We start from the raw sequence: 23,033 nt of genomic DNA, 5'->3' as shown, positions 1-23,033 counted from the left end.
GGGGGACTCAACCTGCTGAGCGTGCGGGACCACCGTGACCGGAGGAGCGCTTTAATCTCTAGGTTAGTAGGCGACACAGACTGGTGTCATTAAAACAGGCAGCACAATTCTTCTGTCACACACTCAGAGGCTTCCCCCACACGTTTTTTTTTCCCGAAACAAAAGTGTGTCATTATGAGTCCACGAGTGCTGGTTTTACACCTCTTTGTCCACACTCAGCATCTATCCCTCTGTGTGCGAGTGTAGCCTACGTCAAAATCACGTTGCGGGCCTAAACGGCGGTGTTTTGAGCCTGCTGTCTCCGCACATATCTGGCAGTGCCGGCTGCAAGCCCCGGTGCAATTCCATGTGAGCTTCCTCTCAGCCCAACATATGCAACGGCGACGAGGACTCTGGCTTGGCATGTCTCCACGGCAGGACTCAGCCGGACATTTCTCCGTTTTCGGCTGAGACGGTGAGCATAGCGCTGCAACACTTGCCTTTCGGTTTAATTAAAGGCATTCATTTATAAGGATTCTGGTATTCTACAGTATTGTTTTTAATTGTTATTGAATAAAAGGCATTTTCCAAATGGTTTGGTGTGTTTTATGAATGTATGCAGTAAACATACTATAGCCCCTAGCCTTAAATGTTCTAAAGCTCATTATATTTATCCGGTTTCCAGGTTTTAATACCAGCATTTATTACACGGCTTTGTTAAATGCTTGATTCTGATTGGTCAATCACGGCGTTCTACGGGTCTGTTATTTCTTTATAGCAGACTGTTGCTATGTATAACAGACCGGGTCATTATTGTGAAATAAATCTCTTCAGGGTGATGCAAGACCCCTCCGCTTTGCATCGGGGTGCCACATCACCCTGTCGGGGTTTATTTCACATGACCGGCTCGCTGTACATTATCCCTTACTTAGACAACAGTGAGGCTGAAAGACACTATGATATACAGTACAGTATACTGTAAACAAGTGAAAGTAATAAATACTCCTGATTATGAATCCACCGACTTCACGACATTTGGGGTGTGAAGTTTGTGTGTGATGTATTAAACACGTTCCCACAGTGATAACGCGCGTTACATTGCAAACACATGAGCAGGAGTCAGGGCGTCGACACGGCGGTGATGACATCGCGTCATAGCCACATCATCACATCATGACCAGCGCCCATTCTTTAATGATGTCACAGCAAAGACAGCCAGTTCTGGATCAGCTCCAGTGGGGACGGGGAGCCAATCAAAAGCAGCTGTTTAAAAGGTCATGACCCCACCCTGCCCACCCTGCCCACCCAGACAGGCGAGCTCTAAGTTGAATCAGGTTAACTCAGTATGCTCACACACACACAAACACACACATATGCACTTTGAAAAGTCACCCTGCATGTACAGATCAAGATGACAGCGCTTGGTATCAAAGCGGCGCTCATCGTTTGGTGCTAATTGTTTACATCTGCTGATCCTTTAAACACTCCGCTTGATCTCCAGCTGATAAACAAATAATCAGATATGACTCTCTGATCTGGAGAAGATTCAAAAGCTCACCCTGTAAACGGGTTTAAGCAGCTCACACACACACAGAGTTCATGAAGAGGTAAAATCACAACCCACAGGAGATTTGAAAACACATATTCTGCTTAGAAATATAAAAATAACACACACACAAAACAAACAAATAAAACATAAACACAAAATGATTTTGTTCTTAGTGTTTTAATGTGTGTGCATCTCTGTGTGCTTGTTCTTTGACAGCAGAGCAACTCAGTGTAGCAACTGAGAAGTTGTTAGTTTGATCTCTGTAAGAGCTACTGTATCTGTGTTTCTCAAGTGCCCCTAAGCAAGAGATGGAGCCTCGCTCATTTCTACAGTCACTGTCCAGTTAAGGCATCAGAAAAATGTGCAAGAGGTGAATGTTTCCTCGGTACCTTTGGCAGCCTCTCGGGGTCCCCAGGGTGCCGAGGGATGACCTTCTGAAGCCTCTGGAAACCGTAGTCAATGGTTGGCTCATTCAGTGCTGCAGAAGACAAAGAGAAACAGAAAGGGGGATGAGTAAAAAAAGTGTTTTTTTGTTGTTAATAATGTCATGAGATAGGCATTTCAATTTCCTGGAAAAATGTCTGCATCTTCAGTGGTGACCTAATGCCGCACTTGTGACTGTAAAATCCAACCAATAAAGTTCTTGCAAATATTTGAACAATTTTGACTTTCTTTCTTTCATTTGCAACTGTGGTCCATTGATTTACACTTAAAATTAATTTCACGGAGCCTCTGATTAAGACAGTACTGAGAGCAGCGGAAACAAGCTGTAAACACAACAGTGAATTATTATCACCTTTTAAGATCATATGGCAAATTTGTTAGTAAACAGTTGATTACAGAGCAACATTAGCATTCCTTTGGAGTATATATATATGTATATATATATATATATATATATATATATACACACAGGTACTGTTTTTCCCATATACATAATGTCTATATGCTATTATTTTTTTATGTAACAATTTGAGTATCTTCTGTGTACAATAGAAAAACACAAATAAAAAGAGTTTTTAAAAATAATAAATGCTTCAATTTGTTCACCAGCTAATTTAGTCTGCCTAGCGTTTGGTGCTGGACAGGTAGCCTATCTAGAAGTTTTTGTCCTGAATACAGCTGCCTGCTGTTTCTGGAAACAACGCAGTGAACATGGAACGTGGTAGCAGATTATGGATGTTAAAATGTTACACGGTGCACCTTTAATGCTGTTGGTGTTCAACCTGAGCCTGCATACATGATAAACAGACACAGAATCACAACATCTGTGCCGATCAGCGGGGGGGATCTGAGCGCTGAGGAGAGAGGATGACATCCCATTTTGTGACATTTTGTTCCCAACTCCCACGCTAGTATCAAGTAGGTTTTTTTCTTGTAAGACTGGGTTGGAAAATAATGAACCTGCTCAGCATGATCTCTGAAAGGCGACAGAAGCCTGGAGGTTAAAGAGGCGGGCGTGTGACTGAGAGGTCGGCAGTTCAAAATCTGACTGGGAAACTGTAACTGGGGAAGCTGCTCAGTGGAGGACTGGTTGTTCTGGGAGGTTGCTGGTGTGAAAATGTGTGACTTTTGTTTTTGTCTGCTGATGAGCATTTAAACGCTTCCCCTTGCATGTTGGTGATTTGAACCATCAGCCGAGAAGTCACCCGAGTTGAGCTTCATTTTGTTAGTCGAATCTGTGCTCTTTTTTAAAAAGTTGTTGTTGTACAAAGAGCAACACAGAATAATAGCATGGCAGGAGAGGCACTCTGTGGTGTGCTAGGATTTCATAATTAAACTGTATGGAAATCTGACGTCTATAACGTGAGTCTCAGGGTTGGAAATTAACTTTTTTGTCCACCTGCCACTTTGGCTGGTGGACTCCAAAATCTACCAGCCACTCAATAGATTACCATTGTTTTTTTGGCTGGTGAGTGAAGCAAATCTAGCAGCCACTTGCATATTTTACCAGCATTTGGCTGGTGGCTGGTACTAATTTCCAACCCTGGGTGAGTCTTGTAGGTTAAAATTACCCTGAGATTTGACATGGAGGTGTTTTGAAGAAAATAATTCTGAACAAAGAAAAGTTGAATATTTGGTCTAAACTTCTCACGATAACAGACAATCAGAGATCTCTATCTCTACCTACCGAATGTCTGAGGTAATAAATCAAGTGAGAAGTAGGGTCGTTTTCTCATAGACATCTAAACAATCAGACTTATTTTTGCAACCAGAGGAGTCGCCCCCTGCTGGATCAGTGGTAGCAACCCAACAACATGCAACATGCAAATGTTCAGAGATGGATAGACCTAACTATCGAACTAATGGTGTCAAAAGCATCTGTATGATAATAACACTGCAAGTATAATTTAAAGGGTCTTAGAGAAAGCTTAGTGTTCGCCTTAATGTTGCAATTACGTTCTTCTGCAGTCGTTATCCAATCAATATGTCAATCAAGTCGGGCTCTGAAAGCTCTGTCAGCAAGACTGATGGTTTTGTGTGCGTTTATTTATCTGTACTGAACATGTGTCTTCACCCTATGCTAAAGTTACTGCATGTGTGTGTGTGTGTGTGTATGACAGATGGAGGGAGGAATAAGAGAAGAAGAAAGAGGTAGAAAAGCTGCGCTGGATGAAGACATGTAGGTGTGTGTGTGTGTGTGTGTGTGTGTGTGTGTGTGTGTGTGTGTGTGTGTGTGTGTGTGTGTGTGTGTGTGTGTGTGTGTGTGATGTCCAAGTGTGCAGCTGGAGTGATATTTGGTACTTTCCACATCCAGAACTGATAAATTACTTGCAGCTGAATGTCTTATGTGTTGTTTTCTCGTTTCTTTTAGCATGTGTGTGTGTGTGTGTGTGTGTGTGTGCATGTGTTTTATATGTATGTCTGTTTTATTAACACATCACACCCAAGTTTCTGGTTTCTGTTATGTCCTAAACCACTCAATTTGTTAGCAACATAACTTCATAAATTGTGAGCTGTAAAAAAAATACCAGATGTTAAACTGTCATGAATAGTTCTCCCACACAGAGCTCTGGACAAATTATGATTTTATGATTTATATATGATAACTACATCAACATGATTGGTGTGGAGGAGTTAGGTCGAGGAGAACGGAGGGGAAAGTAAAGCAGGGGATAGATGGAAGAGACTAAAAGAATACATTTAAGGTGAGAGAGGAGGTGAGGGAATAAGGAGAAGAGAGGAGAGCAGTTGTTAAACCATCCAAAAAAAGGAAGAAAAAAAAACTCAGTTGAGAAAAACAAAAGCACAAAAACAGCTGCCTAACAGTCGGTGGGATATCAACTGTCAGAATTAACTGCCAGTGTCAGATCCACACACTCGGCACATCTCTGGAGACGTTTAACTGATGCCAGCACTAATATAACACACATACACACACATACAAAGACACATAATGTACATAACAGGATGACCTAAAGTAGTTTTGATGCCTCAGGCCTTAAGTGTCTCCAACCGACTCTTTATTAATAGAACAATATGCTCCTTAAATCCCTGGATGGTGTGTGAATGTTTGTATGTGTTTATGTGTGTGTGGAGGCTAATGTCAGTGTGTGTGTGTGTGTGTGTGTACTTTGAAGAACAAAAGGTCAGGTTTCTCCAACGATTTCTCTGGTGGTTTCTTTCTGCACAGAAACAGAAATAGTATCAGTGCAGCCAAAGCCGTCCAATTGATTGCACATCAGCTGTAAAAGGCATCGGTAATACCAGCCAGCCGTAATGCATCCATCGCAGAAACACTGGTCACACTGACACCCGCAAACACCAAAATACACTAATCTCCAGTCTTACAGATGGGTTTCCCAGTGACGCCGTTTTGAGATGTGCGACGCCTGCTGAGAAACTCCCTAAAAAAGATATCAACTACTCCAACATCCATCCTGAACGATGATAACAATCGATTTTAGTTAGGAGTGTTTTCTAGCAGCAAATCTATGAATGCTCCTTTTACATTTTTACACATTTCAAATCAACTTGTGTATAATTTGTGTGTAATTCACATAATCGTGAGCCAGGAAGTATGAAGAGGTCGGGGTGGATTGGTGGGTCAACGTTGATTTATTTGTCACGTAACTTCCGGAATTACTTTTAACCAAACCGTGATCTTTTCCTAAACCTAACTAAGTAGTTTTCTTGCCTGAACCTAATCAAGTTGTTTCCTGTGAAGACGGAAGTTTATTTTAAAAATACTGCATGCATGTAACGAGTGGAGATTGACACGTGCTGCTGGACATTCGGAGGAAAACACACAAAAAAGGAGGAATACGTTTTTCGTAAGATATCATACAAACTGTTGTATGAGAATAGGTTGCATTCTGCCCCCCCTGCTGCCCAGGAAAGCCTTTCTGCATGAATCCCTCCTGCTCTCCTCCACCTCCCCATCCCCCCCTCTTTTCTGCTCCGTCTCCTTCCCCCTCCTACTTAACTACACCTTCTGCCACTTTCATCCATCCATCCATTCATCCATCCATCCACTCCTCCATCACTCCCCCTCCAGCCTCACTCTTCCTCAGAGTCCAGAGCTGCCCGCAGATCAATACTCATAGAAGTTTCATGAGGACAGACCCTCCACTCCTGTTTCACAATAAAATGTGAACAGAAGAAAAGAAGAGGGGGAAGAGAGAAAAAGCATGCTGCATGTCTAGGCTTTCTTATGCTTTTATTACACTGTACATTGGTGATGTTTTACTAGTTGTGTTTTGGCAGTGTTTAAACGGAAGAGAGCAAAGGTGGGAAAGGAGAAAAACAAGGACGAAGCTGGGTGGATGAAAGGACAGACGGGGCTGATGTAAAAGGAGAAGAAGAAGAAGACGAAGAAGAGGAGGAGAGGAGGTGTGGTGGGATCGATTCTCTGGGCAGCCAGCAGTTCAATACCACTGAATTATTGCTTCATTCTTCCCCTTATGAGATGAGATCTCTTTCTCTCTGGCTCCACTCCTCTCAGCGACTTTCTGTGTGTTTGTATGTGTGTGTATATGTACATGTGTGTGTATCTGCATGCGTGTATCAGTATCGGTGTGATCCACTTATGAGCCGATCAATACTTTACAATCTGGTTTTAAAAAGTCCACCTTTCTGTCTCTCTTTTTATATGCGTCTCTCTTTCTTTTTACTGTCTCTCTCTCTCTCTCCCTCTATACTTCAATCTCTTTTATTTCTCTCTTTCCGTGTCTGCAAAATGAAAGTTGAATTGCTCGTAAAAAAGAGAGAAAAGTCTAAAATTGCGACGCCTTTTCAGCTTTCACTGAAAGTTTCTTCTCCACGGCTGAGATATGGATTTTTCTTATGCAGCTGCATTGACGATAAATCAGCTCTACATATGTGAGTGTGTGTGTGTGTGTGCTCATGTGTAACGTCTGTGTGTGTGAGAGCATTTATTGATTGTCACTTTGTACCATTGTATTTTTATAGGAGTGTGTGATGTCGAGAATGTTAATTTTTCCCACCAGGCCGATGAAGCAGCCATACGGCACTATGTGTGTGTGTGTGTGTGTGTATGTGTGTGTGTGTGTGTGTGTGTGTGTGTGTGTGTGGTAGACCATCTGTTTACCAGACTACTCACCATCTTTCCCTCATATCTCTCTGATTTACAATTACTTTCAACTCCTGCCCCTGTTTGAAAGTGCGTGTGGTAAGTTGTGTAAGACACGACCCCTATGCAAGGGCGGCTTTGTGTGTGTTTACGTTGCCGCATACTTGCGTGCACGCGCTCGCGAGCGTGGTTAATTGCTCGCTCCTTACACCCAGAGGCAACCACAGCTAAGCAGCGCTGAAAAACCTCAACAGCCAATCAGCCTCCACCGCCGTGACCTCTCACCAGAGACTTCCAGAAAGAAGTCGACCTTGAGGCGGGGTCAGGCAACCGCAGTAACGGATCGCGTTTCCTGGGTCACATGTTGAAGCGATCAGCCAATGGCGAGGTCACGGGGGGTCATCTCCGCCCAATAGGAGACGCAGTTAGACACCAGACGGACCAATTACCGGCCGGCTAGCCTCAGGGTCGGACCAAAGATGTTTTGACTGAAGAACATTGAAGGAGGCACACAGGCCGAGTACCTTAGTCTGTACAAAGAAACTACCGACCAGGAACATTTAAAAAGCATTTAGGGGGATCTATTGGCAGAAATGGAATATAATATTAATAAATGTGTTTTCTTTACTGTATGATCACCTGATAATAAGAATTGTTGTGTTTTTGTTACCTTAGAATTAGCCGTTTATATCTACATAGGGAGCCGTTCCCCTCTTCACGGAGTCTGCCATGTTACAAACCAAACTCTGTTAACTTTTACTGCTTGGGCCGGAGTCGATAACGTTACTCGCTCCCATCGCCGCCGCTCTCTTTCTCTTGCTTCACCACTCACTTCCCATTCACACACCACACACACTAAGCACTCTACTCTTACAACAACTGGCTCCAGAGAGCCACCGTAGCAATCCTACACGCTTGGCACAGGGGAGAAGTTGTAATCTGCAACCTCACCGCCAGATACTGCCAGATCCTACACACTGTTCCTTTAAGCGACACGCAGCACAACTCACACTGCCCTTAAGAACATCACTTGACATGTCTCAGTCTTCCGAACTTCATCAAGACATTTAAAACAAAAACAATCTGGTTTCTTTCACTCATTTCTTGTGTTGACAGTTTTTTTCCACAGCACTTTCCATTGTTGAATGAGTTCCTATAGGTGGAGCTATTTTCTTTGTCTAGTCAGACAAACTGCTTGACCTCTTCTTCCCTGCTTTTCTTTTTTTTCTTGTTATTGTTTCATTTTATTTAGAGCTGTCAATCGATTAAAATAGTTGGGTACCCATAGAACCCAATTTTCAATCACATATCTTGATACCAATGGATTCATTAGGTTCTCTAGTTTCATATGATGCCCGTATCTCCACTCTAGCTTTAAAACTCAGCCTGCTACAGCCTAAAAAACACAAAATTAATGCGTTATTATCACGTTAACTTTGACAGCCCTAATTTTATTGTATTTTCTAATATCATTCTATACATGCTGTGACTTGAAGCACATTGAATTAATTTTAATAAAACATGCTACATGATTTCAACTTGCTCTGCCTTTATTGAAAACAAAGCTTGAAACACAAAACTCATCACTTTCTTTAGCATTTTCCAGGAGATATTAAAGCTTTCATGAACTTGACGGCAACATTAAAAGTGACAATTTATTCATGGCGAGTTTGTTTCATCTCTATTGATCAGGTTTAAATCCTCATCGTTATCTTTGGGTCATTAAACGTCTCCAAAGATTATTTATACAGCGGCCGTGTTTCTTTTCTGTCTTTCCTCTCTGGGAATGACGTCACCATTACGGTGTGATGGAGCCATGTTGAGTGGATCAATACCAGACATCACATCACCTCCATCCATTTCCACATGTATGTGCGAACTAAATGAGCATACACACACACACGCTTTCTTCCTCACTTCTCTCCTTTTCCTCGTCGGCTGAGTTTAGCAGTAAAACGCTCATTCACAGTCAGCAGTCCGATTAGAAATCACACACTCTTTTTCCAAAATTGTGTGTGTATGTGTATGTGTGTATGTGTGTATGTGTGTGTGTGTGTGTGTGTGTGTGTGTGTTAGTAAACTGGGTGTTCTGGGTGATTTCACTAATAGTTTCAGTATGGAGAGCTATAAAGAGCAGACTGTTTAATTGTAGCTGGTTTTAACGAGCCTCTGATTATGGCAGCATTCTGACGAGTGTGGGTCGTTAATGTTGACTAATCTACAGTCATTAGTTCAACACTGTCTGGCCCGAGAGTGAACTGCAACTCATAGACGCTATTCACATACACACACATACATGCAGACACAGACGCAAACAGGCAAGTACTTATATATGCAAACACACATTTATAAAAATTAAAAATTAAAAGAACCCTCTAGAAAACAGAAGAAAAATCACAACAATACATTTAAATCAAGAGCCTGTACATGAGTGTTTGTACGTGTGTGTGGTTGACCTACCTGTGTATATGAACCGTCCTGGTGTGCCTTTGCAGAACTGTTTGGACTTGTAAGACAGAGTGACCTCAACGACCCCGGGGATGTGTCTGGGAGGCGTCTGCACCCGGATGGCGTGTGGCGTGATCAACTAGAGAAGGAAGGAAAGGGCGGACCAAGAGTCAGTATACACAAAAACACATCACCTGATCGGGACCAAGTGATGCAGCTCTCTGCGTCAGTTGTTACAACATCACTACAATCACTGGCGTAACTTTTAGAGTTTCTTTGCCAACAGGCGTCTTGATTAGGTGTAGCCGGGTTCTATTGTTTACACCATGCATTAAAACACGTTTTTTTTGTTCTTTTAAATCTGACCCTGGATCCATTACTGTGTGTGATTTTGTACGAGCTTTCTTGTTGGAGCTCCACTCTAAAGTTTATTTTAGTTAGTGGGTTGGAGATGTTTTGCATTTGCACTTGTTAATGTGGTGAAAGGCTTCTCAAACCGAGCTGTATTTACATTTGCATTTGATGCATGTTTGCATCCGAAGTTGATGTGTGCAGCAAACAGTTTCCTTTTTCCCGTCCTAGCTTCCATCTAAGGGGAGGAGATACTCCTTTAATCCTATACTGTATTAATCGAAATCCTATAAATAGACATATCATTTTTTGACTTATAATTTGGTTTGGTTTTGAATGCGTCACTGACAATACAACATTGACTAAGTTTACATGCACAAAATAGTCCAGTTCTTTTTTGTTAATTTTGCCAATTAACAGGAATTTTGCCATTAATAATAAACATAATAATAATAAAATAAATAACAATTCCCTAAATTTATATCTATGTATTTATTTGTTACATTTTGTTTTACAAAGTTAAGAAAACAATGTTGAAGTCAAGCCTGATGCTGCCTCACACATAGAAGAATGATCCCAGTCACTTCCACACAGTGAGGCGTACAACTTATTAATTAAACACTGGTATCGGATAGGTACTCGGTATCAGCTGATACCCAAAGCCCAGTTATCGCTATCGGTATCAGGACTGAAAAAGTCGGATAGGTGCATCGCTAAAAATGAATCATTGTATTGAGCTGTATGTGACAAACACTAACTTTTTAGTATCACATTTCTATTTTTCAAAAATAGTTTTTATTATTTGGCCCAGGTTTAAAAAATCTGCGGGTAGGAGGAAGAGCTGCAGACAAACACAACTTGGCAAACATGCCATCACTTTCCACCGATAAAACATTTCCAAACTGTGTTTTCTCGCTTCGGAATCAATAATCAGGTTGAGTGCAAATGAAACATTTGGTTGGCCAAAATCCATTAGTAGCCAGTCTGAGGAACGCCAAGAGAGCTGAGTCAGTTTGAACTGAACTGAACTGAGACTCTGTACACATGTTAGTGTGTGTAAGTGTGGCTCTCAACACTGTAAACAAACCCCTCAGCTCTTAACACACACACACAGACACACACACACACACATCCAAGTATGCCAGCATGTACACACACACATACACTGGGTGTTGTTGTTGGAAAGGAGCCATGGTCGCTCGGCGCACACGGTGAGTGGAGTCAGAAGACAAATAAACATTCTGTAGAGGAGTTGCGCTGGGGAAAAGTACGACAGTGAGCTCTGTATGTGTATGTGTGTGTGTTTTTGTGAGCATTAAGCCGAAGGCTATCAAAATCTGCTGATCTGATCAGTATTCCACAGAGAAGGAGACAGAGGGAGTGTGGGTGAGGAAGGTAGAGATGGGCGGCGGTCGCTTGTTGGTGGGGGACTCATTAGAGAAGCAAACCTCACTTAGACAAACATTCACACGCAAACATTCACATGATCACACGCAGTTAAGAGCCCGACCGTGAGGAAAAGTATGTTTTCATATTGAATTACTTCCAACGGTCCGAGGGCAAAAGCACACAGTCGAGGGGTTGAAACAACATCGAGGCAGGATGGCGATTGCAGGCAAACTGACCTCGCTCCAAACCAGCATGGTACCGAAGATGACTTGGAGACCGTCGAAGAAGTTGTCTCCTATGATGATGACCGTAGCGCCCCCCGTAGTCCACCCCTCGCTGGGACTGATGGCTTTAATGCAAGGAGCTGCTCCTGGAGCGACGAGAGGAGGAATGATAGTAGCCAAGAGAGAGAGGAGTAAAACAAACATTAAAAGATTGTTGGCATTTGAGAGTCAACATTCACCCTTGACATGTGAAATGTTACTCAACAAGTCGTGGTTGTAGAGAAAACATTTGTTTCATTTAAAGACCAATTAGTCACTAAACTGGGAGGGAAATCTGGCTTGAAGCCTTTTCATCCCTTTCGCATCTGCACCTCATATTTCTTCATGCTACACCCTTGGCTTTTGGCAGTGGCCCAGATGAGCACAGCACACTCATGCTCTGAATACACTGCAGATTCAAAGTCTTTCTATACTGGTCCTTCAGCAGTGAGGTTTCTCCTGGTAAACTGTTCTACTGAGTGGAATGACAGAATAAACAAAGCACATACAGTAAGTGCTGAGGTTTTAGATTAGTTTTTGGCTTCTTTTCTTTTAATTTTCAAACTCAATTCAATTCAATTTATTTTTATATAGCGTCAAATCATAACAGAAGTTATCTCGAGACGCTTTTCATATAGAGCAGGTCTTAGACCATACTCTATAAACCATCATTTATTCAGTTTTTTAGGACTTTTTAGACTTTAATGTGGAATTTAACATCCAGGATATTAGAATAACTGAATTTAACCAAATTTAAAAGGTGCTTTTAATGACATTCAGCCATTAGATGTCGCATTCTCCCACCTCCGTTCCATTGCATTTACTTCACAACAAGTCGTTGCCAGGCACTTACTGTCAATCTCAGCCATTTATCCGTTTTGTCCACATTAACTGACGACCCAGAGATACCATGTGATACCAACATCGTTTTACTATTTACTAAACAAGCCTTGTTAGAAGTGGGAACCAAACGTCAGCCATCTTCCACAGATATAAACAAAACATTCATTTTGGACCAGCCAAAATTTTTTAAATGATTAATTCACAATCATAATATTTCTTTTCAGGAAAAGACATTCCTTTATTCAGCACATTTCTAAAGGCTCTGTGGATGTACTATTTTAATAAAATGATTCGTCTACATAAAAATGTTATCAGTAAGACCTTTGACTCAAATTAAAACACTGTAACTCTATTTTTTATGGACCATGAGATGCAGTTGAAAGCTTGTTCCCAAATGAAAAGAACAAACAAAACGTATTTGCAGGCCTTGTGAGACAGAGATGAGCCACAAAAGAAAAAAGATTTACGCAATTTATCGCTGTTAAAAAATGCTGTTTCAAAAATGCTGTTTCAAAAATGTTTTATTATTATGTGAAGATGAGGAAAATGCATTCCTGTTTTCTCATACTTTTAACTATTTTAAATGAAGTGTGATACCATCATTTTGAGAGTATCTGTACTGTTTATTTACTGTTTGTTTATCCCCAAAGCCAGACTGACATGAGATTATGGCAGTTCGTTTTTAAAACTAATGATATGACACGGATAAAAACACACACAGAAGGATCATAATACCTCAGACAGAATGGATACAGTCAGCTTTATGTCACTTCGGTATTGTGTGAGTGTGTATAAGCTCATATCCGATCCCATATCGCAACAATAAAAGCTCGTCTGTCAAAAACCAACTCTCCCCAAAGTGTGTGTGTGTGTGATTATCGCCGTTCATCTGAATTACAACAACATCCTTCAGTCTGGGTTTGCTTATGAAAAAGAATCATAATGATATTAGACCTAGCAACACACACATATACACACAGAGCATCACACCATGCATTTTTGTGTGTGTGTGTGTGTGTAGTGGGTTGGATTAGCCAGATGGAGGGGCAGGAATCACCTGATAGGATTAAACCATCAACCATCTGGTGGCCATGCTGCTTACGCTCACACACATTCACACACACACCCACCCACACACACACACACACACACACACACGCACACACACGCACACACACACTCTTGTGTTACCGTGTTCTAGGTAAGACTGCGTTCCTTCCACGGGGTCGAGTCTGCGGGCCCGTCGGCCATGTTTGGAGTTGTTGTGGACGAACATGTTGTCGGAGACTGACAGGACATGTCCCTCAACGCTCACCGTAGTCGATACCACCACCTGGAGAGAAGCAGGGGACGGGATGGAGGAGGGGGGGGGACAGACGTGAGGAGTGGTGAGATAGAAGAGAAGAAGGGTTGGGTGAGATGGGAGGAAGAAGGGGAGGAAAAGAGTGGACAAAGAGGGAGAGGGCAAATGGAAAGAAGAGAAGAAGAGAGGAAAAAAAACGAGGAATTACAAAGTGTGGGGTCGGGAGATCATTGCAAGCCGGAGTTAAAAGCGTGAAACTGTGAAAAGCTCCTTAAATGTAACCCGTTATCACTGCTATTACCATCACACTCAACACACACTAAGTAAGTGTGTGTATATGTATGGTGTCTATCCTCCTCTGTTCAATAGTTCCTGATGGGTCCAGCCCTTAATTATCTCCCAGGGAAACAGAGCTGTCTTCTCTGGTTCCACTACAATAGAGCTGCACAATTAGAGGCACAGATACTGTCACACACTCGCTACCGTACCACTCTCTCTCTCTCTCTCACACACACACACATACTATCTCACCCACACAGCACAGACGCAACAGACACACATATACATATCACACACACACACACACACACACACACACACACACGTGCAATGGTAATAAATCTATCAGTATCTCCTGGGCGTCCACTCAGACTCAAGTGGTGTCTTCCTGATTGTGTTGTGGCCGTGAAGATAAGGAAATAATAAAGACTGCACTGCCTTAAATCTTAGTCACAACCCCGCAACATCCTCTCTTCCTTTCTTTCTTTCCACTTCTCTCTTTCTTCCTTCCTTTCCTACATTGTGTGTATATTTATGTTCTGCCTCGTCAGGGTCAGGATCTCATGTTTCCTGTAAAGGCTCTGATAGTTTATTTACTTACACAGAAACACAAACACATTCCTGTGTTTATGTGTTACAATAACCATAACGTTATGTGTGTTATTATCTGTTATGGCCAAAGGGAAAGTAGAGAGAGACTGAGGGAAGAGAAGGACATGCAAATTATGGGTGGGAAACAAAAATCGATTCAACTACAGTATGTATTGCAATTTTGAAATTGATTTTTTAATGCCAGAATCGATATATTTGCTTCATTTGAGTCTATGCGGAGGTAAACGGAAGTTGCTGCTTTTATTGTTGTAGTCTGAGTAACGTGACGTCATATCCGTTCCGATTGATTGATTGATTGATTGGACTATATTCGCCAGAAGTATAAAACATTACATGCCCCTTATAAATTAAAAAGAAAATACCACTAATTTGTGAGGGAAATTTCTTTATTCTTTGATTTTTAGGTTGCTGGAATTTTTGTAATAAATAATACCTGACAATGACTGATATATTTGACTTCAGGACATCTCAGACTACATACATTCTGAAAATCAAACATTTTTACTGTATTAATTTAGATATTTTCCAAAGTAAAAGTCCCAAGAAGTGTTTGATTCAACTTTTTAGCCATCGGTGTGTGAATGAGTATTTAGATTAATTCCTGATGGGCAAAGTTGGCCCCTTGCATGGCAGCCTCTGCCAACAGTGTATGAATGTTTGTGTGAATCGGTGAATGCTGACATGTAGCGTGAAGCGCTTTGAGTGGTCGGAAGACTAGAAAAAGCACTATATACTGTACCTGTAAAGGCAAGTCCATTTATCAATAAATCGCAATATCGAATCGCAATACTTAAAAATCGCAATGCATATCGAATCGGCACCCAAGTCGACACACACAACATACACACTCACACATTCCTGTGTTTATGTGTTACAATAACCATAAAGTTATGTGTGTTATTACGTGTTATGTCCACAAGGAAAGTAGAGAGAGACTGAGGGAGAAAAAGGACATGCAAACACACACAGAAAAAGGAAGATTTAAATGAGGAGAGTGAAAACAGTGTGGTGGTTTCTACCTGGAACCTCCTCATGTCTCGTGGGTTTCCTGCATTTTTTAGACAGTTCTGGTTGCACTTGAGGAAAAACTTGAGGAAGAATCTGTAGAGACAGAGAGGACACGCAGGTTAACATTAGACCAGAGGGAAGACTAAACCCCACTGCTTTCCTTCAGGATATGTGAATTCAAGGTCAGTCTACAACATACAGCACAGTCAGAACCCCAAATGCAGATAGAGAAATTAATATTTCATACTGTTGGAAAGTCAAAATTCCTTGTGGATGTGTGGAACATGTTTTTTTGTTCTTAAATCCACACGACTGCTTTGAAATGCCACATAAAGGTGTTGGATGAACATACAAGAAGGCAAATAAAGCAGCACACTCCAGCAAAACTGGTGACTGAGAGCCAGTTTAAGTTTGAGAAAATCGGAAGTTTTTATATCCAAAATTCAACATAAAATACTTCCTTACTGCCTTCGCCTTTCCTCAGGTCTTTGTTCAACTCGACCATCATCCTCAGTGATTTCTAGCAATGTGGAGGCCCACTGCAACTTTATTTAGATTATGGCTTCAAAAAACTTCCTTATTAAGATTTTCAAAATAGTTCTTGTAGAGGTCTTTTCTGATCACTAACCCTGATGTTAAATCATAAAGAAAGGGCGGAACTATGTTGACATTGTGTGTTTGAAACGGGACCATATGTCATGAATCTATATTACAGAATAAATCAAACACACAGATGGCCATCAACAGCTAACAAACACATCCAGGTTGTGTTTTGGTGTGAGCCAGCTGGCCAGCCTCGCAGAAGCAACAAGGCACACTCGCACAATAACAAAGACACACAAACACACATACGTTTGTGTTTGTTACATCTGTGTGTTACAGCTTGATAAAAGCAACACAACTTCACACACAGGGCACTCTCATGTCTTTTCTCCCTCTTTTAAGGCCTTTACTTACCGGGGGAGTTACGAATAAACTACACGAAAATGTGAAATACTCGCCTGCGAATATTATATATCTAGGGCTTTTATTGTGAAAGGTAAGAACGGAAGGGGCGCCTCTGATCTGCGCTGTCTTTGTCAAGTTTGAAAGCCTTCGTGTTGTTGTTTCATAAATATAGGTGCAACTCAACCGGTTCCGCACAATTTGATTGGTTGATGCCTTTATTCGCCCTTGTTCCGGGAAAAAAAATGACATCGCTTTTTCGCCACGTAATATTTGTGAACAGATACAAAATGTGCGATTAATTTGCGATTAATCACAATTAATCATGGACAATCATGCGATTAATCACGATTAAATATTTTAATCAATTGACAGCCCTACTTTCTATGATTGCTTGAATGTCCTATTGTTGAGTAGAATTAGACAGAAACAAACACATCTGAATGTACGAGGCATTTTGAAAAGCAAGCACGCATAGATAATGCACCACCTGTAAAGGATCATCAAAAAAAATCTGCATCTCTCTGTCGCAACAAAAATATAAGTAAGTTTCACAGAAATTGCAGCGCTATTATATTGTGTTTCATCACATTGTGACCACCGTCGGTATTTATCTGAACACAGTTAAACTCCACGCTTAAATAATTTCAACTTTTGTTTCACCTCCATTCCCTCGTGGCAGAGCCTGGTGCTCTACTGTTCTAGAGATGACAGCCTTGTACTGGACCTCCAGAACAAAGCAGAGGTGTGCACTGGTGTGAGTGTGTGCGTGCAAACATGTACTCCACATGTGAGTGTGTGTGTGTGTGTGTGTGTGTGTGTGACGGTGCAGCAAAGCCCAGTGGCAGGTCTGAGTGTAAAACTCTGCGTTAACGAGCTCAGGCTTCGTTAGAACACCGGCGCTGGGATTCTGCATGCCTAATTATCTTGACCCCTCACCCCTGGGTGACAGCCTATCACAGTGGAGGACAGCCACGGTGACCCCCGCTGACCTCCCACTGTCTAGTCCTTCTCACAACACTAGCATAGCGTTAACACGACCGCCTCAGCTGACCCACCGCTCTACATGTCTGTGTAAAGGAGGTGGTTTGGAGGCTCACACACGCCCCGGCTCATCTGCCTGAATTATAAGAAAAGACTACAGCAGTGGTGGAAGAAGTGGGGAGATCTTTTATAAATACTCCAGGCCAGGAAAAAGTCTTGCATTTAAAAATCTAGCTTGAGTAACAATAAAATATACTGAAGCACAAATGTCAACGTAGGGCTGGGCAATATGACGATATATATCATCAAAACAATATAAAAATGTCCATCGTATATATTTTTCTATATTGTTTCTATCGCGATATAGGCTAGGCCTGTAATTATTTATTTACTTAAAACTGTTACGTTCGTTTTGCACTCAAGTTCTGAAAATGAGAAAATACTTTTCATTTGTCAAGTATTTAATTCACACAGGAGTATACAAAAATAGGCTTTACCAGGTGGTTATTTCATACAGACTTTTGATGTTTGATTTACCAGAAAACATGCTATATCGTGATATATATCGTTATTGAGACATGAAATGACCTAAATGGTGGAAGACATTGGTCATATTGCCCAGCCCTATGTCAAAATACTAAATCTGAAAAACAGCTTTCAGCTTTCAGTGTTACATTTAAAGTATTTGAATCATTTAGCTGGTTTAGGTGATGTTATACGTCAAAGTTACACTTAGTAAAATGTAATTTGCGTCTGAAATGTAATGGAATAGAAGTATAAAGTACCACAAAACGGAAACACAGATCCAATACTCCCCTCATCAAGTTTTTATTGTTTGTATTTAACCTTTATTTAACCAGGAAGTACTGAAGTATATTGGGTACTGGCAATGACAGGACTAATCCATATTAATTTACAGTTTCGTTGTCAATGTTGTTATACATTTTAAAGAAGTTATAACTATTTAAAGTTTCTTGGGTCACGGTGGGCAGCTGACTCAGTTTTTAGTGCCACACTGGTATCATATGCAACTAGAAAAACTTAACAAATTGGTATGGTTTGGTATCGGTACCATTGGTACCAACTATGTCGAAATAGCTTGTCGCAAAGGAGGTTAAATAATGCTGCAAACTTAGGCTAAATTTTGGCGAGGTAAAACTGTCATGGCCATTTTCAAAGGGGTCCCCTTGACATCTGACCTCAAGATATGTGAATGAAAATGGGTTCTATGGGTACCCACGAGTCTCCCCTTTACAATCACCGTCTCTCATGTGTGTCTTTAAATTCGTAAAAAAAAATGGATGGGTTTCGTACGTCATAAAACCTGCACTGTTCACGTTGGCTTGTGGGCTTCTTCTACTTCTCTTTTACAGGCACATTGCTACCTTTTTCAGCTCACTACCGCCACAAACTGTTACTGCCGTCTGCAGAAACTTGTATCTTGTGCTTGTTGGAACACAAAATACAAACAATACAGCGGCCTGTTCATCTCTACGTCGTTACTAGTATTCCTTTAAGTGCAGTGCTTTGAGTAAATGTACTTCTTTACAACCTCTGCTCTGTGGTCACTGTAATCCTGTTTCTGCTAAGGTGAATAAGAAAGGATCTCATCTCTAATGCTGCACCACTGAGAAAGATGAGGATGTCTTAAAACATCACCTAAATCATCCCCACAATCTCTTCTGACCCATCAATTTAACAATATCAATTTCCCCCCTCTCGGACCAAATAATTACCGTTTATCATTGGCTTATCTCCCTGGTGATCTTATGATATCGCTCGTTATTTTTTTTTTTTTTTACATTTCCATATACCGACTCCGTCTATTTCCTGTGAGAGCGTTTTCTCTCATTGATTGCCAACAGAACATATTCTACATTTTAATGCAGTATGTGTGCGTTCCTCTTCCCCCTTCACTTGACCCCATCTGGCCTAATCAACTCCGCTACAAAAAGGCCCTGCAGCTACACACACGCGGGCACACACACACAGACACCTTGTGTGAATTGATTGGCTGGTCCAGTCGCTGGTCGTTAAGAGGCCTCCAATTAAACCGGGCAATTATAAGAGTCTGAATGACTGTGGGGGAGGGGAGCACTCTCCCCCACCCCCCCCACACTCTCCTCTATCTCACTCCCTCTCTCCGAGGCCCGATCATGTTCAAGTGATAACAGCGCTGTTGACCTTTGCTACACTGTGAGTACCACACTCAGAGAGCTGACCCCACACACAAAGAGACACACACACGCACACGCACATACACACACACACACACACACAATCACACACATTCACGCCATCTGGACAGGGAGGTGTAAGAATGGTGGTAAGCAGAGGGTAAAAAATAAAGATGTAAAGAAACAATGTAGGGAGAAAGAAGGAAGACAGAGGTACAAGATCTTTTTACACCCTTGTCAAGATTATTATTCTTGGCATTTTGCCTTTTTTTAGATAGTGACAGTGTAGATACAAACATGGTAAGAGAGAGAGAAAAGGGTATGACATGCAACAAGGGTCCCTATCAGGAATTGACCACCAGACCACCAGACGCCCCAACGCTTGTCAGCTTACATGTTGACTGCCGAGTCTATCGCAAGACAAGATTGTCAATATCGGGTGATTTTTTTTGCAAAACCTTGGATAATGTTCAATTCAAACATGTCAAATTCTCACTTTCTGCAATATCTGCGCATATCTGCATGGCAACTTCAGTATGGTTATGTTTAGGGAAAGGTTGTAGTTATTGGAAAGGGAAACCACGGTTAAACTAAGGCATGATTAAGGCCATGACATAGTCGGCCGCCAATTTCGGGCCGTCGGTGAGCGTCTGTCGGCCTAGTTTTCGCAGTTTGTCCCGCACTGTTGGCTCTAGTCTGCTTGTGTTGGCGACGTTTTGTCCGATTCAGCATGTTGTATCAGCGGCGGAGCTCGTCGGAGAGTTAAATCACTCTGATTGGCTGTTCGATTTAAATGAATCAGTGCACGAGAAGAGAAGCGAAAATGAGGAAAAGCTAGCAAATGAGTGAAGTCAAGGGGGCAAACACATTTTTCATCTGCATCTCATCTGATCATTCCAATACACGGATATTTTCACGACGACATGGCCATCTGGAACGAAGCTAAGTGGTGAGTGAGAGTGGTGTGAAAATGGCCTGCAGACGCTGCCTTGTTTCATGTAGTTTCTCTTATTGAATGACGAACACAGACTACCGCCATCTGCTGGCATGGAGAGTTATTTCATGCAGGCGCAGAACGTACGTGGTAGTTGGATGTTGGCTGTACCCTTTGCGGCATGGCACACTGTATTATCACCCTTTAAAGTTGGCTAACTTGTTAGCAAACATTGCCTATACTTACAAATCCAGCAGACACAAAGCAACATAAGCAATGATTTTGGGTGTCGTGTTTCTGGCCATCTGATGAATGTTAGTCCAGTATTCATTCTCCTACTATCTCTGGTTTAACCCTTGAGAAAAATACCTGGTTCTTTAGCCTCAACCTGCTACTTGAACTTTGTTTGTCTGTCTTTTGCTTCCAGCTAGAGTGAAGCTGTGAAACCTGACCACTTAGTCAATTTTAATCACAGTATAGAAGTTTACCACAGTGTAAGGCTGTTTTTTTTTCAGCTTATAATAAATGGTGATGTGGTCAACCATTGTGTTTTTAAGTGACTGTTATAATGTAATCAACCAGTCTAGGATGCTAGTCTTATTTAGCCTGTAACCCACAGTAATGTAGAAAACCCCTGGTTGGATGCTGTTTTTTTAGCCTGTTAGCCATGGCGTAGTGGTGAACAGCACAGTTACATCCATTATTCAGAGGCTGAGATGGCAATTATGGCTCAGAGCACAACTGACATTAATATTTAATATATAGGGCTAACACAGACCTGAAGAGAGAGAGAGACAGGAAGTGACAGAGCGAGGGGATGGAGAGGGCGTTGGGGATGTAGAGAAGAATAGTGAAGAAGAGGAGGGGGATACAGAGAGTGGAACAACTGAAGAAGAGAATGAGGAAGAGGATTGTGGGAGCTTGTTTTGACCACCCTCCTGTCATTTAAACAGTTACAATGACAACAGGGCAAAGGTGACATCCGGGGGAATTCCAGCGTTCTGTGTGTGCGTGTGTGTGTGAAAAAGAGTGCGAGTGTCTAAGACTGAATGTCTATGTCCGTTTTATTCCCTAAAGACTCACTATTCTACTGAGCCAAGAATAACAATGCCGCCTTGGAAGAGAAAAAACAAAAAAAATCTCTCCAAACACACACACACACACACACACACACACACACACACACACACACACACACACACACACACACACACACACACACACACACACACACACACACACACACACACACACACACACACAGAGTGTTCTGGTGAGTTGTTGCTGACAGGTGGAGAAATTGCAGTCAGTTAGTGCAGACAAACTGAACAACAGATCAGTGCTTTTGCTGCTCCTGCCTCCTCTGTCTCTTCTCTGTCTCCCTGCTTCCCTTTAGATGTCTTATTTCACCTGCCTGCCAAGTTTCTTGGCAGAGCTTTCTGACAGAAGGATGATTTTCACTATCTTCCTCCATGTGCATGTGTGCGAAACAACTTGCTAATGCGTGTGTACCCATCGTAACTGCCAGTAACTGATCAGTTACTGGTTGCACGCTTCACAAAACAACACCAGTCTGCACAAAAGGGGAAGAACAAAAACAACGTGGGATTCAAAAACATACTTGAATATCATTTCAAATACTGTAAGTCAGTGTGGATAGGAGCTACGGCATGTGGTCATACTTAATAGGGCTGGGCGAAATGGAGAAAATCAAATATCACAATATTTATGACCACATACTGTACCTCGATATCGCGACGATATTGTAGGGTTGACTATTGGTGCTTACACAAAATATTTACATAATGAGATTTTTGATAAATAATCATCAGTAATCTGGATATAATGACTTAGTGGGTAAAAGTTCAGAAGATTACATCATTTTACTGTAATGCAGCCTTTAAAACCAGGAAAAGACAACAATTATGCCATATTACGATATCAGAAATCTAAAAAAATATCTGGTCTCGTATCACAATATCAATATAATATCCATATATTGCCCAGCGCTAATACTTAAGGCTGTCCTCAGTGTGGCGACGTCGGCAAACCCACCCGACCCGTCCTGAAACATGGACCCCGTCTCGTTTACCGTGCTTTGCGGAGAATTTTTTTTGCCGTTTCATCTCAAATAATATCCATACAACCAATGTGTTTATGATTACATTGTTTACTACAGCACAAAGTTTAATTTTGCTCTCAAAGTGCACCAGATTGATGCATTTTACTTTAAAATGTAAGCTACAAAATGTTCTTTCTAAATGCATGTCAATGAGTAATCATGCTAAATATCGTGATCTCAATATTGACCACAATTATTTTTGCCATAATCGAGCAGCCCTAGTATACTGTAACTATTACAATAGTATAACTGACCACCCTTTCAGTTAAACATGCTTTTTCTCCTAATCTGTCAGTTCAAATAGCTAATCTAGC

The 23,033-nt window shown here is 41.5% G+C and overlaps 1 protein-coding gene across 5 annotated transcripts in view; it reads right to left on the bottom strand.

Moving 5' to 3' along the window:
- The window catches only part of LOC119475722 (transcription factor COE1-A-like), a 98,423-nt gene that overhangs the window by 14,517 nt on the left and 60,873 nt on the right, over positions 1 to 23,033 (bottom strand). For all 5 annotated transcript variants that reach the window (XM_037748684.1, XM_037748685.1, XM_037748686.1 and 2 more), the window contains 5 exons: positions 15,569 to 15,650; positions 13,547 to 13,688; positions 11,486 to 11,619; positions 9,522 to 9,648; positions 1,918 to 2,006 (listed from right to left, as the gene is read on the bottom strand). In XM_037748684.1, coding sequence (XP_037604612.1) covers positions 1,918 to 2,006; positions 9,522 to 9,648; positions 11,486 to 11,619; positions 13,547 to 13,688; positions 15,569 to 15,650 — 574 coding nt within the window. The remainder of the gene's footprint in view (positions 1 to 1,917; positions 2,007 to 9,521; positions 9,649 to 11,485; positions 11,620 to 13,546; positions 13,689 to 15,568; positions 15,651 to 23,033) is intronic.

Source organism: Sebastes umbrosus, chromosome 17 (genome assembly GCF_015220745.1).
Source record: "Sebastes umbrosus isolate fSebUmb1 chromosome 17, fSebUmb1.pri, whole genome shotgun sequence".
Taxonomy (NCBI): domain Eukaryota; kingdom Metazoa; phylum Chordata; class Actinopteri; order Perciformes; family Sebastidae; genus Sebastes; species Sebastes umbrosus.
The sequence above is the reverse complement of the archived record's forward strand: the minus strand, read 5'-3'. Positions and strand labels throughout refer to the sequence as shown.